At 42.7% G+C, this 15,483-nt stretch overlaps 1 protein-coding gene across 1 annotated transcript in view; it reads left to right on the forward strand.

Annotated features, from left to right (window-relative positions):
* Positions 1-15,483, forward strand: part of Dnah3 (dynein axonemal heavy chain 3) — a 232,141-nt gene that overhangs the window by 20,175 nt on the left and 196,483 nt on the right. The window contains exons 5-10 of the mRNA XM_029568678.1: positions 2,237-2,306; positions 2,652-2,826; positions 5,628-5,817; positions 8,332-8,527; positions 12,953-13,078; positions 13,888-14,083. Of these exons, the coding sequence (XP_029424538.1) occupies positions 2,237-2,306; positions 2,652-2,826; positions 5,628-5,817; positions 8,332-8,527; positions 12,953-13,078; positions 13,888-14,083 (953 nt within the window). The remainder of the gene's footprint in view (positions 1-2,236; positions 2,307-2,651; positions 2,827-5,627; positions 5,818-8,331; positions 8,528-12,952; positions 13,079-13,887; positions 14,084-15,483) is intronic.

Genomic DNA, 15,483 nt, shown 5'->3' on the forward strand with positions numbered 1-15,483 from the left:
GATCTAGCTGACCTTGGCCTTTTTGAGCCATTTCTAGCTACCATAGGCATTGAGGGTGCCTGTGGTTTGTCTGTGCGACAGTGCCACTGTCTTCAGCTTTGCTGTGCCTTTGTAGGCCGTTCTAGTTCCCCACATCATGGAGCGTCTCAGGACTCCGTGACTCCCTCCATATCAAACCCACGCCTCTTCCTACCTGTTCAACTGGCAGAAGCTGGGTTTATAACTTTTACTTCTCACTGGTTTTGCCTATTTGTTTGTTTATAGAAATCAGGACAGTTTATGCAGACCAGTGAACTTGAGTAGAGTTTCCTCCCAAAAACACAGTCCTCGAGTTTAGCTTCGGTCTTTTTCTCAATTCTTTTTAATTTCTGTGCATTTCATACAATGCATCTTAATCGTATTTAAATCCCCTCCTCTATCTGCACCCCTCCCATAGCCTGCCCACAGGACTTCATGCATTCTGTCATACATGTCAAGATCTATCAAGTCAAGTTTGTATACCCAGATGTCCCTCCATATGAGTTCATCCACTGGAGCCTCTTCAGCCTGTCTAGTGTCACCACCTGAAAGAAGATCCACTCTCCCTTACCTGGCAGCAATCAGTTGCCAATAGTTCTTCAGTTAAGGTTGGAGCTGCTTGTCCATTTCTCCAGCTCTGAGTTTGCATGGGTCCTGTACATGCTGTCACCATTACTATAAGTTCATATGTGCAAGTTCCCAGAAGCCTCTGTTTCCTTATGGCCGTCCACCACCCCTGGCTCTTACAATCCCTCTGCTCCTTTTCTGCAATAGTCCCTGAACCCTGGGTGGATGAAGTTTAATCTGAGTCCTATCCAGAGACACACACTGCAGTCTTTTATTCTCTACATTTTGGCAAGTTACGGCCTTCACAGTTTTTTATGTGTTTCCCTGCATCATTCTTTAACTGTTACTACATTGATGGGTTTAAGTCACAGCTGACAGGGTCACCAGTGCAGATGCCTAGGAGCCCTAAGACCACTGAGGGGAAATTCCTTCTGCAGGCATGCTTGCAGAGGTGGGTACTTATGACGGGCTAAGTCATTCTTCGATGACAGAATTTATTTCAGGTGCCTTAGCAAGCAAGGTGGTTGCAAACAGATGTTCCTCTGGGTATCTGTGATATTTGTTTCTCGAGATAGCTTTGAAGTCTTTGGTGTTCACACACTGTTATTTCTGTCTCCTGTAGAAAATCATTTAAACAATGCAATGTCTTTTTATGTTTTTAAGTATTTGGTCTGTTACTATTGAATTTAGACTTCAAAGCATGAACTGGAACACATCTTGACTGTGAGTTTTCAGTTCTTTTGAGTCCCTCGAAGTGTCAATTTAAATATGAGTATGCCTGGAACATTCATCTACTGTGTTTAATTTCCTCAGGCTAGAGCCTTTAGCAAGTAATGATCTCTAGTTAAAATGTACTAAATTTGTTTATTATCTGTTGCGCCCACCCTGGCCAGCAAGGAAGACACAACCTCCGGTTCCTTCTCGTCAGCAATCTTTATTGCAGGAATCAAGTTGAGTTACAGCGATGTCGTGGACGGCGAGCCCCGATCCACCTCGGGAGCAAGCTTATATAAATTTCAGGCAGGGGAGAGAATTCTATCCCCTATTAGAGGATTTACTGGCTGCCAACTGTCACCTTATAAGGAAGGCAAGCATACTAGTCCCCTTTGATTGGCCAAGCTGGCGTGTCATCTGTAACCAGGAAGAGACAGCCATAGTTATCTCTATTTGTAGCAAATGATTTTGATTTCTATATTTGCAATTATTATGTAATTGCTATAGATTATTTTTTAAATTTGTGAACATCATATACACTTCCTTTAAAAATAAATTCACTAAGTTTAAAAGCCTGAACCTATTTTAAAATAAACATTAAATAATAATACAGCTGTGGCTTAGAAAATGGAATGTGCAATGTTGGGATGCAAATCGAGTAGGAAATTACTAGTAGTTGTCAAATATATGGATGAATGAAAGAAGGCACACTCATCCCATTTTAGAGATGGGGAGGCTGAGGCCAGGAGTGATGAAGTCACTGTTTAAGAGCCACACAGGTAACCAGAGTCCACATCTTTTACCTCACCCCACCATACCATGCCCACTCCTCTTAGTGCTCTCTAAGACCTTGCCCAAGAGTCACATCCCTATGGACAGAGAATAGCCCAAGAGCACTACCCATCACTAATGTCTTTCTTTTCTACTTTTACTGTAGCTAAGATCTCATCAGAGCCCACTAAGAAGAAAATGAAGTTATCCTTCAAAGTCAAAGAGGATCCCACTGGGTAAGGTGTCACTGTAGGTAACAGAGAATGGAGGACATTGGGCTGAACCAAAGAAGGCTCTGGTGACATAAAGCAACATTCTGCTTCTTGGCTTCAAAGCATTCTCAGACACTTGAGTAACTTTTCTTTCCCCATCAATCCTTTAGGGCTCTAAACAGAAGTAGGTTAGCCAACTGAGCAAAGCCAGTGTTTACATGCATATAACGTGTTGTATGGCTAGGGTCATCTCAGGTACACACAGCAGCCCATTAGATGACATGAAGGAGAGGGACTTTTATTGCAATCCCCAGATTGGAAAAAAATCTCCTGTGGAGCCCCAAGGGATGAACGCTGTCTGCTTTTTAGGGCTTTCCCGCCCTGCAGAGCCTTAACCTCCTCACCCATGAAGAACGATGTGGACACATGTTTGACCTTCCCAGGAAGCAGGCCAATGAGTCCAGAACAGCAGATGGATGTGATGCAGCAGCAGGAGATGGAAATAGAGAGTAAAGAGAAAAAGCCAACTGAATTGGACCTGGAGGTACATGCCTGGAGCTCTCACCCCAGCTGGCTAATGGTTCTCTTGGCACCTGAGTGATTCAAACCAGTGCATGCCAGAGTCACCTGGGGAGAATGTTCTAGTAATACTAAGGTCAGAACTCCATGATAAACCTGCACTGAATGAGGCTGTGTGTGTGTGTGAGAGAGAGAGAGAGAGAGAGAGAGAGAGAGAGAGAGAGAAACAGGTACTGTTGGGTCTCCTTAGAGCATACACTAGCCAAGGATGACCAGATTTTTTAAAACAAGAAAGAAAGCACTGAATTAATTTGAATTTGAAGTTAAACAATGAAGAATCTTGTTATTGTGAGTATAGCCTGCTGTGTCCTGCTTGTTTTGGTTTGTTTGTTTTCTGGGAACCCTATTTATCGTGAATGTAGCCTGTGGATGGATGTGTTTTGAAAATGAGAGGAATCTCTCATAAGGTGGATTTTCAGCTTCCTGAGAAAACCAAAAATACTCAGAGCTGAGCAGTTGCTTTCCCCCTTCACTGGGAAGTTCATTGTCCAGAGCCAGGAGCATTTAATCTTAACACTTTAATCCCAGGCAGAGGCAGGCAAATCTCTGTGAGATAGAGGACAGCCTGGTCTAAAGAGCGAGTTCCAGGCTAGCTGGGACTATAGGGAGACCTGTTTCACAAACAAAACACAAAAAGAAATACATTGTCCAGCTGGTAACTGGCTCCCCATTCTTTGTTATTTTCTTGAGTCCAGCCAGTTTGATGAGCATTACCTGCTTAGCTCCAGATGGGTGGTTGAGTTTCTAGCCCATTTCTTAAAAGAACAAACCTTGGGCCAGGCTTGGTGGCACACGCCTTTAATCCTGGTGCTTGGCAGGCAGAGGCAGGTCCATCTCTGTGAATTCAAGGTTATCACTGGTCTACATAGTAAGTTCCAGGCCAGCCAGGGTAACATAATGAGACTCTATCTCAAAAAAAAGGGGGGAGGGCGTTACTTTACAGCAAACAGCTTATGAGTTTATAATACATTACAGAATAATTAATAACAAAAACTCACAATGGGGGCTGGAGAGATGGCTTTTCAGTTAAGAGCACTGGCTGTTCTTGCAAAGGGCTCAGGTTCAGTTTCCAACACATACACAGGACCTAACAACCATTCATAACTCAAGTTGCAGGGGATCTGATGCCCTCTTCTGGATTCCATCCACATTGCATGCCTGTGGTACACCTACATGTAGGCAAAACAGTCATACACGTAAAATAAAAATAAACGAATAAATAAAAAGAAAGCTTTTTAACGCAGAATGGCTGAGCAGGTGTCTTTAGCAAAATTTCTCGAAGCTGTTTGAGCCCATTCAACCTTCATACTATGATCATCCTCATTGTTCAGGTGTGGAAATTGGGGTGTAGACTGATTAAACAACTTACTCAAGATAACACAGAGACAAAACTAGGAATAAAATCAGGTCTGCCAGATATCAAGCCTATACTCTGAAGAGCTATGCAGTGGGGCGTGGTGGCACACAACCTATAATCCTGACATTTGGGAAGCTGAGGCAGGATTGCAAGTTAAAGATCCACCTTGGCTTGCAAACTTCCTGTCAGCCACATAATCATGAGGGAACACAAGTCATGCTCTGTGCTGCTTTGTGTTGATAGTGGGGGTATTCTGTAGGTTAGGTTATCAAATGCATTTTTAATTTAGGGTCGTCACAAGCTAGGAAGTCTCTGTCTAAACTGCTTCCATTAAGGTTGAAGCTGTGAGCTGTAGTAGCTGTCAACAGCTTCTTCTGCCCTGACAGTTGTGCTGATACTCCAATTTCAAAGTCCTTTCCCACAGTTTGTGCCTCTCATCCATCTAAAATCGTTCCTTTGTAGAGCCACCAGCATCTTAGAGGCATACCCTACATAAACAAAACACCCCAAAGGCCCCAGCTTGCACTTCACATTTGTGTTTGCTTTGTTTGTGTTTAAACTCACAAGCCTGCAGTTGTAGTAGACATATCATAGTAAATGGATTCAGACCTTGGAGATGTTTTCCCCACTGATAGCTACCAACCACAGGATCAAAGTGTTTGCTAGTGGAGCACTGATTTTTAGGAGGGTGATATTTGGAGTGATTTTTAAGGTGCTGCCATTACTCTTTTTATTTATTTTTTATTTATGTGTGTAAGGATGTAACTTATGTGTGTATGTGTGTTTGTTAGCAGGTTCATTGCGTGTGGGTGTGCATTCACACATGTGCATGAATGTGGAAGCCAGAGGTCAATGTCAGTTGTCTTCTACAGTTACTCTTCAACTTATTTTTAGAAAAGGTCTCACTGAACCTGGAGCTCACTGACTCATCTAGACTGGTCAGAGAGCCCTGGGGATCCACCTGTCTCTACCATGTCCCCATCAGTGGGTTCCATACATAAGCCACTGCACCCAGCTTTCACATATGTGCTAGGTATTAGAATGCAGGTCCTTATGCTTACACATCAGACATTTTACTGACTGACCCACTTCCCTTAAAAATACTGTTTGCTGCCTCCAAATTGTCCCTCATTGCATGACATTTGAACAGTCAGTCCTTCATTATCCCCGACTTAAATTTCTCTGGGCTTTGCTTGCCTCCCCCAAAGTCATGAGAAACACCTACCAGTGATCTTGTTGCATGCAATGAACGTGAAGTGACAGGCTTCAGAAGCACGGTGGTAGCAAATGAAGAAGGGTGCAGATGGCTGCTGTGTAGACACGGCCCTTAGCAGCTCTGCTGGTGGGTGGAACAGGTGAGCCGTCACCCAGTCATAATCTTTTTCTTTCTGGTGCTTTGTTTATGGAAGAGATATTATTACTATTTGACCCATGGCATCCGAAGAGACATGATTGCTCCTGAGGAGGATGAAGTGATGGTTCGAATTTTAAAGCTGATTCCTAAGATGCTGCTGACAACTCCTGCCCTGGAACCCCTGCAAGTTGAGCTGAAGTCCGAGAAAGAAAATGACTATTACTGTAGCCTCATGAAAAGCATTGGTAAGGCTGGGCTTAAATGGGCCTGACTCCTGCATGGAGGGTACAGTCAGCTATGTTGTTGCTGTGATAAAAGCCCCTGGCAAAATCAATTTAAAGGAGGAATGGTTTATTTTGTCTCATGGTTTCAGAGGGCTGGGGGCATGATCAGCTGCCTGTATTGCTTTTAGGCTGTGATGGAGCAGAACATGGCAGCAGGGAACATGTGATGAATGGAGCAAAGCTGCTCACCTCATCACACCCAGGAAGCAGAGAGAGTAGGAAGAACATGCTGTGCTTCTTCCTTTGGCTTTTGTTCTATCCAGGCTCCCAACCTATTAGATGGTCTCTGTCTGCATTCAAGGCAGGTCTTCTTCACATGCCGGTCATCTCTGGAAACACCTAGGTGCATACTTTACTAAACTCCCAGGCATCTTTCAGTCCAATCAAGTTGGCAATCATGATCAACCATAACACTCCAAATTTATCACTTGACACCCTGGTTCGACTGAATATGCCAAAAATATCATATAACCTTTCATTCAAACACTCTAGCCTCCATCACTAATGTTTGCTCTTGAATCAGCCACACTTGAATGGGCATCCTCATAGCCTAGGGATCTTGTTCAAAGGCAGATTCTGATTCAGTAGTTGTATATCTGTGATGAAGCATGAGATTCTGCATTTCTAATGAGCTCTAGACGACTCAGATGTGATGGGCACAGACAACACCATGGGTAGCAAGAGCTGCCCCAACATCAAAATGCAGCTTGAGACGTGCCCGTTTGAAGTGTTTTTCTCCAAAGCTTTCAGCTGCCCCTTCACCCTCTGTGCTCATTGCACCTCTGTTCTCTACCTTCGGCTCATCCTGCTCAGTACTTCTGCACTTTTATTTCTTTGCTGATGTCATTCCATTTCTCATGAATTTGGGCTCCTATTTTAGACCATTAGCTCTTGAATGGTGATGGGTACATCTCTGGTCTTTGTTCCCCTTCTCCTCAGCCCAGTGTCTTATGCACATAGTAGGTCACATTGGGGAGTATTTGATGACGGGTGAGTAATATGACACACACGTCAAAGGCAAGGGCTGATCCTATTGGTCTTACACCTTGCTGTCCTACCTTCACCAAATGTCTATTTACTTCTATTTCTAACTTTCTAATGGTGTTGAAATGGGGGGAAAGAGGGTCCCCTAGAGGGTTCTTAGTCTCATTCATAAAAGAATTTAAGAATGGACCCAAACAGAAGCTTTTACAATTTTATTAGACTCTTAAAGAAAAAAAAATCTCAGGGCAGGTGAGCTGGTGATCTTGGCAGCTGTCTTGAGGTGGTGAATGGTGGGAAGAAGGAAAGAAAGCCATGAAGCCATGCAGGTTTAGAGCCTGCATGGAGATCAGACACGTGGCTGACTGGTAGCCACATGGCTAGGAGAAGGATGCTTTAGAGAGAAAATAAAGAAACACAAGATGCTAGGGGCAGCCAAAAGCCTTAAAGAAAGCATGTTTAATAAGAAAGCCATGAAGAAGAAAAGGAAAAATGATGTTTTCGAGACCTACATGACTATGGCTCATCACAAGTTCTGGGGAGTTCTGAGCTGCAAGGCGGGATTCCAGGCAGGAAATAGTCGCTACCTCATTAACGCAGCAGGTGTTCTGCCCAACTATTTGGCATAACTTAAGGTGAACTGCCTTCCTAGGGGTAGTTCTATTACTAGGTAATTGACCAGTGAGACTGGAAAGGTGGGTCTTCCAACAGATAGACTAGAGAATCTATAGTCTTGACCAGTTAAATTTATGGGGCTTTTTGCTACTCTAACATTGTCAGTTTAAGCACTCTGTTGTCACACAGAACCCAGTTCCTAAGAAATAAACATGTAAGGTCTTTACTTCTAGCTCCAGCTTGCTTCTCTAGTCATACCACCATCACCCTCACCACTTGCACATGATGTTTCTGCCACAGCATGGCTCACAGCTCCTTGAGCAAACTGTCTAAATGTGATAGTGCTTCACCTCCATATGTCCCCAGTGCTCTTCCTCAATCCTAAACTCATATTCATTCGTCATGGTGCAGCACAATTGTTACTTCCTCTATGAAGTTTCACCAATCTTTCTTTCCTAACATATTAAACATTTGATATGTAAATTTCCATTTGTAAATACCTGGTGCTACCCACCGTATTGATTTGTGTGCACATTTTTTGTGTGTAATTATCTTCGTGTGAGAAATCAGTTCATCAGTAATGTAGTATCAGCAAATACCAGTGCAGTGTCATGAGAAAAACAGGATTCAACCTCAGAATCTAGGTGCTCTAAACTGTGAAGTTCCACTCCTTCTAATGAAATATCTTCAGAAAGAAAACACAGAACAGAATAGAGCTTTCCTGACTGAGTTATACCTAAAGTATTACCCCAACCTGGCAAGTGAAGAGGCATTTCCCGGTGTAAACAGAGACCACTTTGCATTCTAAGTGTGTGGAGCTAAGAGCACAGGATGTTTATAGTTCCCACCTGATAGAATGGTGTTTTCCCTCGGTTCTAGTTGATTACATCCTCATGGACCCAATGGAGAAGCAACGGCTGTTCATCGAGAGCATCCCTCGCTTGTTTCCACACAGAGTGATCCGGGCCCCTGTGCCTTGGCACAACATCTACCAGAATGCCAAGAGGTGGAATGAGGAGCACCTGCACACGGTGAACCCCATGATACACAACCTCAAAGAACTGTGGTTTGCAGAGTAAGACACACCCCGTGGTCTTTGGTTCCCTTTAGTGTTGAGAACCTAGGTGAGCCTCTGCAACAGGGCAGTCAAAGTAGCCCCCACACTACAGCAGAATGGGTCCAACAAAAACCTAGACGAAAGTGAATGAGTTATGAATGTGAACCCACCTGCAGGCATAAGGGACCCTGCTTTGTGCTCATAGGACACACTCCCCCTGGCTGTAAGCCCTGAAGCATGCTGGTTAAGAACATACACTTTAAGCAAGTCAGCTTGTGTTCAAACCTTTTTTTATGATTAATTTTATTATTTTTAAGTTATGTGTGTTGGGGGCGGGTTTGTCCATGTGAATGAAGGTGCCAGCAGAGTCCAGAAGAGGGTGTAAGATCTCCTGGAGTTTTATAGGCAGGCACCCCACATGGGTGCTGGGAACCCAGCTTGGGTCCTCTGCAAGAGTAGTATATGCTCTTAACTGCTGAGCCATCTCTTCAGACCCTTGGCCCAGTTCTGTGACGTTACCGTGTCATATTACAGTGAACATGAATAAGCAACCTGACTCTTAACTTTGGTTTTTAAGAGTGGGCCCAAACACAGAGACACCCATTCTCCCAGATGTCACCTGGAACTGTGCCACTTAGTCAGGCCTTGCCCGTAATTTTATTCAAAACTGTTTCTCCAGCATCAATTTTTGGAAGCTACAAGCTTGGATCCAACTTTTCTCTTAGCAGACAATCTTGCCCTTTCATCCCTAGGCCTAAAACATCTCATACATACAATGTCAATCATTCTTCTCAATTTTCATTGCTTTCTATGGAGATGTGCTGTCTTTGATTTGTTAATTCTCAAGCATACTCGGATCATTCACTATCTTGGGTGAAACAGCAAATTGAGGTTCCCAGGAATCAAAGTCAGGTGCCCAGCTCACAAGGCTCATGGCTCAGTGAGTTTGTTTACAGTAGTTTTTTGTCAAAAGGTTAATTAAAAGTCATTGGTCCAGTTTCTGTCCATTTTACAGAAGTCATTTCTACACAATTCTTTTTGCTGTTTGTTTGAGATAGGGTCTCCCTATAACCCCAGCTGGCCTGAAACTTGTTATATAGACCAAGCTGGCCTTGATCTCAAAAAGATCTACCTGCCTCTGCCTCTAAAGTGCTGGGATTAAAGGCATGTGAGACTATGCCCAGCCTTTATGTCCAATTCTTTTTTTAAAATATTTTATTATTTTTATGTGTATGCATGTACTGCTTGCATGTAGGTAAGAGCACCCATGTCATGCAATGCCCATGGAGGACAGAAGAGGCTGTCGGATCCTCTGGAACTGAAGTTATGGACAGTTGTTAGCTGTCATGTGGGTGCTGGGATTTGAACTTGGGTCTTCTGCAAGAACAGCCATTGTTCTTAACTGCTGAGTCGTCTTTCCAGCCCCTGTGTCCAATTCTTAACTCTGCTTTGTACATAGTATGGCTGTAATACATCGCTTTTCTGAGTTCCTATTTCATAGGACTATTAAGAAAAATACATAGCTTAATACATGAAAAGTGCTTAGAACAGTGCCTGATATAAAACTTAAGTACCCAAGAGGTAATAGTCCATCATTACCTGTATCGTGGCACTAGTCACCCTAAATTATAATTATTACATGCTTCCTTATCTGTCTCTTATTACCTTTAAGATGTATGAAGACTTGAGTGCTTTTCCTTTATGGAATTCAGCTGAAAAGTATGTCTCTCAGTTGTGTTTATCAATAACTATATTGGTCAGAGGAATTGTTGGACTCCAGAGGAGACAGGGGCAAGACACCTTTTTTCTGTCTTTCAGTATTTAAAACTTGATATACATGTAATTGTTTCTAGGACCCCAGCTACCATTATCCATAAATTCCCAAATCCCTCCTCTAAAACTGAGTATTATTTTCATATAGTCTACACACCTGCTCACATACTTATGACCATTCCTAGATTTCTTATACTGTCTAGTACAATGCAACTGCTATGTGAATAGTTGTTATAAGTTATCATATAGGAAATAATTAAAAGAATGAAATCTGTACCTGTTCAGTTCAAGAGCAATCTTTTTTCCTGAATATTTTTCATCCACTGTTTTTTGAATCCATACATGTAGAACCCAAGCTATATAAGACCAACTGTAATTCGCATTCCACAAAACTCACTATATTAGTTACTTTTCTGTCACTGTGATAAAATACCATGACCAAAAGCAAAGTGACGAAGGAAGGATTTATTTTAACTTCTGATTCCAGAGGAAGAGAGCCCATCATGGCAGGGGAGGCATGAATATAGTCAGGGAGATCATGGAGGTAGCTGCAGGATGTTGGCTGATGACATTTTCATGCATACATAGGCAAGAGAGAGAGAACAGGAAGCGAGGCAAGGCTATAAACCCTCAAAACCCACCCCAGTGATGTACTTCCTCCAGCAAGGCTCTGCCTCTTAAGGTTCCATAACCTCACCAAGCAGCATCACCAGCTGCAAATCAAGCATCAAATACATGAGCCTAGGAGGACATCCCTCATTCAAACCACATGCTCATCCTTTTAAAGTGCACATGAACTAGTTTTTAGGTTCTTTCCAGATCTATACCCTGCTTACCTCTATCTAGTCCAAGGATATTTTTGTTACACTCTTTTATCTCTTCTTCTTAGCCCCTGGCAACCACTAATCTACTTTCAGCCTCTGTGGACTTGCCTATTGTGGTTATATAATATACACTGAATCGTATAAAATATGGCCTTTTGCGTCTGGCTTCTTCTGTTAAACATAATGTTCTTGGCATCTGTTCACAGAGAAGCATGCATCAGTCACAGCATCTCTTTTTATGGATGAATAATATCCCATTTGGGCCATTTCAAGTTTTGTTTATCCATTCATTAGTTATTTGGGAGAAGGGGAAAATGTGTGATTTGGGGTTTTTTGGTTTTGTTTTTTCTTTTGTTTTGTGTTGATAGGATCCTCAAGAAGGATACAAATCTGGTGGGAGGGTTCACAGAAGATCAGGCTAATGAGCCACCTAGGTTCTTCATTAGAAAAATCAGAAGCTCAAAATCAGTGGGAAAGATTTGCTAAGGAAAAAACAGAGTGATTTTCTTACGTGACCTGCACTGTGCAACTTTAAAATGTTTAAGAGAAAAAACCCCAAGAGTGATTGGTGAACTTTGGGAATTTGGGACTAGAGTGAGACTGATGAAAAAGTAGAGAATCTGGGCCAACCAATGAGAAAGTTTGTCAAGATTCCATTAAAGATGCATAAGGCAGAGACAAGAGCCATACCAGTGCTGGGCATCAGATGTGCAGCAAGTGAGGTCCTCAGGCCCCACTCCTTCCCTAGAAGTGCTTTGCTCTTAGTTACACACAAAGAAGACTAAATTTACTATCTCCTCCTAAAGGACCAAAGGCATTTTGGAAAGAAGAGTGTCCGATGGGTTATTAAGGCAGATGTTAATCAAGAGGCAAGCCCTGAGATGAGCTGAGAAACTGGACAGAGATCTAGTTTGAGAAGTATCAGTGATGATGAAAGGACCAACTTACCGATGGATGGGTGTTAGGAAGAGAACTGGGGGCCTTGGAGAGAATAGCAAGGGGCAGGTCACCGTGGATCTGGAGAAATAGGAGATTGTAACAGCATCACAGGAGAGCTGAAGAGTCATCCATTTGTTCAACAAATATGTAGAGTGCTGACATGGTTCAAGCACAGCAGTACAAAGGGTGTTGGCTCTCCACAGTGAACCTGCCCACAGGGTGAGTGTTGTGGTTGAGGATTAAAATTCAACTTTGACTCATTATAGAAATTCCAGGGAGCAGTGCAAAGTGTTTGCTGCACAGCATAAGGACCTTCCATTGGATCGATCCCTAGCATCCATGTAAAAAGATCCAGGTGTAATGGCACATGCTTGAAATCCCAGGGCTGGGGAGGCAGAAACAGAAGAATCCCCAGGGCTTTCTAAACAGCTACCCTAGCCTACTTGGTGAGTTCCAGGCCAATGAGAGACCCTGTCTTAAAAAGCAAGGTGGATGGCGCCCAAGGAGTGACACCCAATGTTGACCTCTGAGGCCTCCACACATATGCACACATGTGTGCACACAGCAACACATACAGAGAGAGATGGGGGGGGCAACTGGTTTCCTCAAAGCTGTTTCATGAAGCCTTGAGAAGAATCAGCGTAGGTTAGAAAAGCAGTCCATGAGCATGCAGGTAACCCTCCATGGTTCTGTTTCCACATGCTGCTCAATACCATACCTTGGTTAGGGCTCTTTGTTACTTTCTGCTCTTCCCTATCTCCACGATCCTACTCCAATTGTGTGGCATCAGTAGTTCTAGGAGGACTATTCTAGCATAAGAGTTTAAAAATGTGAATATGTGGCCTTTGAGCTTGTCCCATAGGATTTATTAGTCTTTCAGTATGGTATTTCTCCCACCCCTTGGCAGATATAAAGACCTCAGGTTTGTCCGAACTGCAGACTTACTGGAGGGAAAGCTTCCCCTGCTGCCTGATGAGTACCAGGATGTGATCCAGAGTCACTGCATGGAAGCACGTCAAATTCTCCTCAACAAGTCAGTATCTCCCAGAGTTGGGGTGCAGCCCAGCATTGTAGAGACAGAAAATTCTCAGAAGTGAAAACTGGCTTCCCATCTGGGGAAGACACAAAGTTTGTTGAGTTCCCATGATACCCTTTCTTTGTTCTCTTTCTGTCTGTCCTCTGGTAACTTCGTATCCGGCTGTTCTCTTTATTCCTTAATCCTAGGCACCCTCTGCCTTTTCAAAACCTTCATTCTTTGTTAATACATCACTTTGTTTCTTCTTTGTGAATCCTTTCAGTCTCAGTGGACTGAGACCACACTACAAGACAGTGTACTTGAATGACTTATATTCAGATAACCCATTAAACGCCTCAAAGTCAAAAGTTAGGGGCTTTTCAGACATTAGACAACATCTTTTACTTTTGTGAAGGCATGTAGGATTATATCCAGAGCTGAGAAATTACCTTATGTACAGTGGTGAGTCTTTCTCTCAGGCTGTCTTTTGCTGTGACAAATGCCTGAGAAAATCAGCTCAAGGAAGAACATATTTCAGTTCATGGTTTCAAGGGTTTCAGTGCATCATGGTGGGGAGGTATGGTAGAGCAGCAGAGTTCACAATATGATGGCCAGGAAGCAGAGAGGGAGCAGGAGGGTGAGAGAGAATGTCTGTACTTGATGGCTTCTTCCTCTTTCATTTCCTCTGAGCCTCCAGCCTGTGGGATTGTGCTGTCCACATTCTTTCTCCCTTAGTCAATGCTCTATAGAAGGACACACCCAGATGGGTACTTTACTTGGCTCAGAGAGCTGGGAAGGCTTCTTACTTCTTCTTCCTGTCTCCATAGGTGGATCCCCACCTGTGCTCAGCTTTTCATCTCACAGAAGGAACACTGGGTCCACTTTGCTCCCAAGAATGACTATGACTCCTCTCGAAACATTGAGGAATATTTTGCTTCTGTTGCCTCCTTTATGTCACTCCAGCTCAGAGAGCTTGTCATCAGATCCCTCGAGGACCTTGTTGCCTTCTTCATGATACACAAGGTAGGTAGGGGAATCCACGCTCAGCCCTCTTGAAGGAAGACAACCTTGCTAGAACTCATGCCTGCCCTTAGCAGGAAGACAGGCCAGGAGGTAATTTGAATACATGTTGGTGACAATTATTTTATTGTTTTTAAATATACAGCAAACTTTTGTAATATAATTACCACTACTAAATGGGCAAAATACCTACAGAAGTGAAGTTCTTGAGAAGGTTTAAAGAAAGGTTGCATAAAATGGAATACATACCTCTTGCAATGTGGGGAATGGTCACTTGTTTTCATCTTCTCGGGTACAAAGATGGAGCTGAGACCATTCGTTATCAACCCTTGTCTTGATACTGAGGAACTGTTGCATGCATTCATTACCAATAACGAGTTTTGGTTTTTGGTTTTTGGAAGGGAAACCTATAAGAATGAAAGACTTAGTTGGACCTAGTTAATAACTTCCATTATGAAATGTTTTCATCATTGATTTATTTTTATTTTATGTATATGAGTGTTTTGCCTGCATCTATGTAAGTGTACCTGTACATGCAGTGCCTGTGGAGTCCAGAAGAGGGCATCAGATACCCTGGAACTGGAGTTCCAGGACAGTTGTTAGCTGCCATGTGGGTTCTGGGAACTGAATCTGGGTCCCCTGTAAGAGCAGCCAGTGCTCTGAACCTCTGAACCATCTCTCCAGCCTCCTTTATGAAATGTTTTCAAAGCACATTAATAGCCCCCCCCAAATTGATAGCCTAAGGATCAGGGAAGAATCTTTAGAATTTTATACTGTTACATACATATTTTTCACCTAAAAATATAGTAAAAATTTAAAACTGCTTAATTATAAAAAGGTTTAATTGGGGGACTGGAGAGATGGCTCATTGGTTTAAGAACACTGACTTCTGTTGCAGAGGACCTGGATTTAATTCCCAGCACACACATGACAGCTAACAACCATCTGTAGCTCCAGTTCCAGAGGATCCAACACTCTCTTCTGACCTCTGAGGGCACTGCAAGAAATGGTGCACTTGCACACATGCAGGCAATACGTTCATACACATAAAATAAAACCTACATGCAGGCAATACGTTCACACACATAAAACCAACATGCAGGCAATACGTTCATACACATAAAATAAAACCTACATGCAGGCACATACACATAAAACCAACATGCAGGCAATACATTCACACACATAAAACCAACATGCAGGCAATACGTTCACACACATAAAACCAACATGCAGGCAATATGTTCATACACATAAAATAAAACCTACATGCAGGCAATACGTTCATATACATAAAATAAAACCTACACACAGGCAATACACGTATACACATAAAATTAAAAAATAACTAAAATATAAAAAAGTCTAAAAAATGATAAATAAAAATTTTTTAAAAGATTAAA

The sequence above is a fragment of the Nannospalax galili genome, unplaced genomic scaffold, assembly GCF_000622305.1.
Source record: "Nannospalax galili isolate Female #2095 unplaced genomic scaffold, S.galili_v1.0 scaffold381, whole genome shotgun sequence".
NCBI classification, from domain to species: domain Eukaryota; kingdom Metazoa; phylum Chordata; class Mammalia; order Rodentia; family Spalacidae; genus Nannospalax; species Nannospalax galili.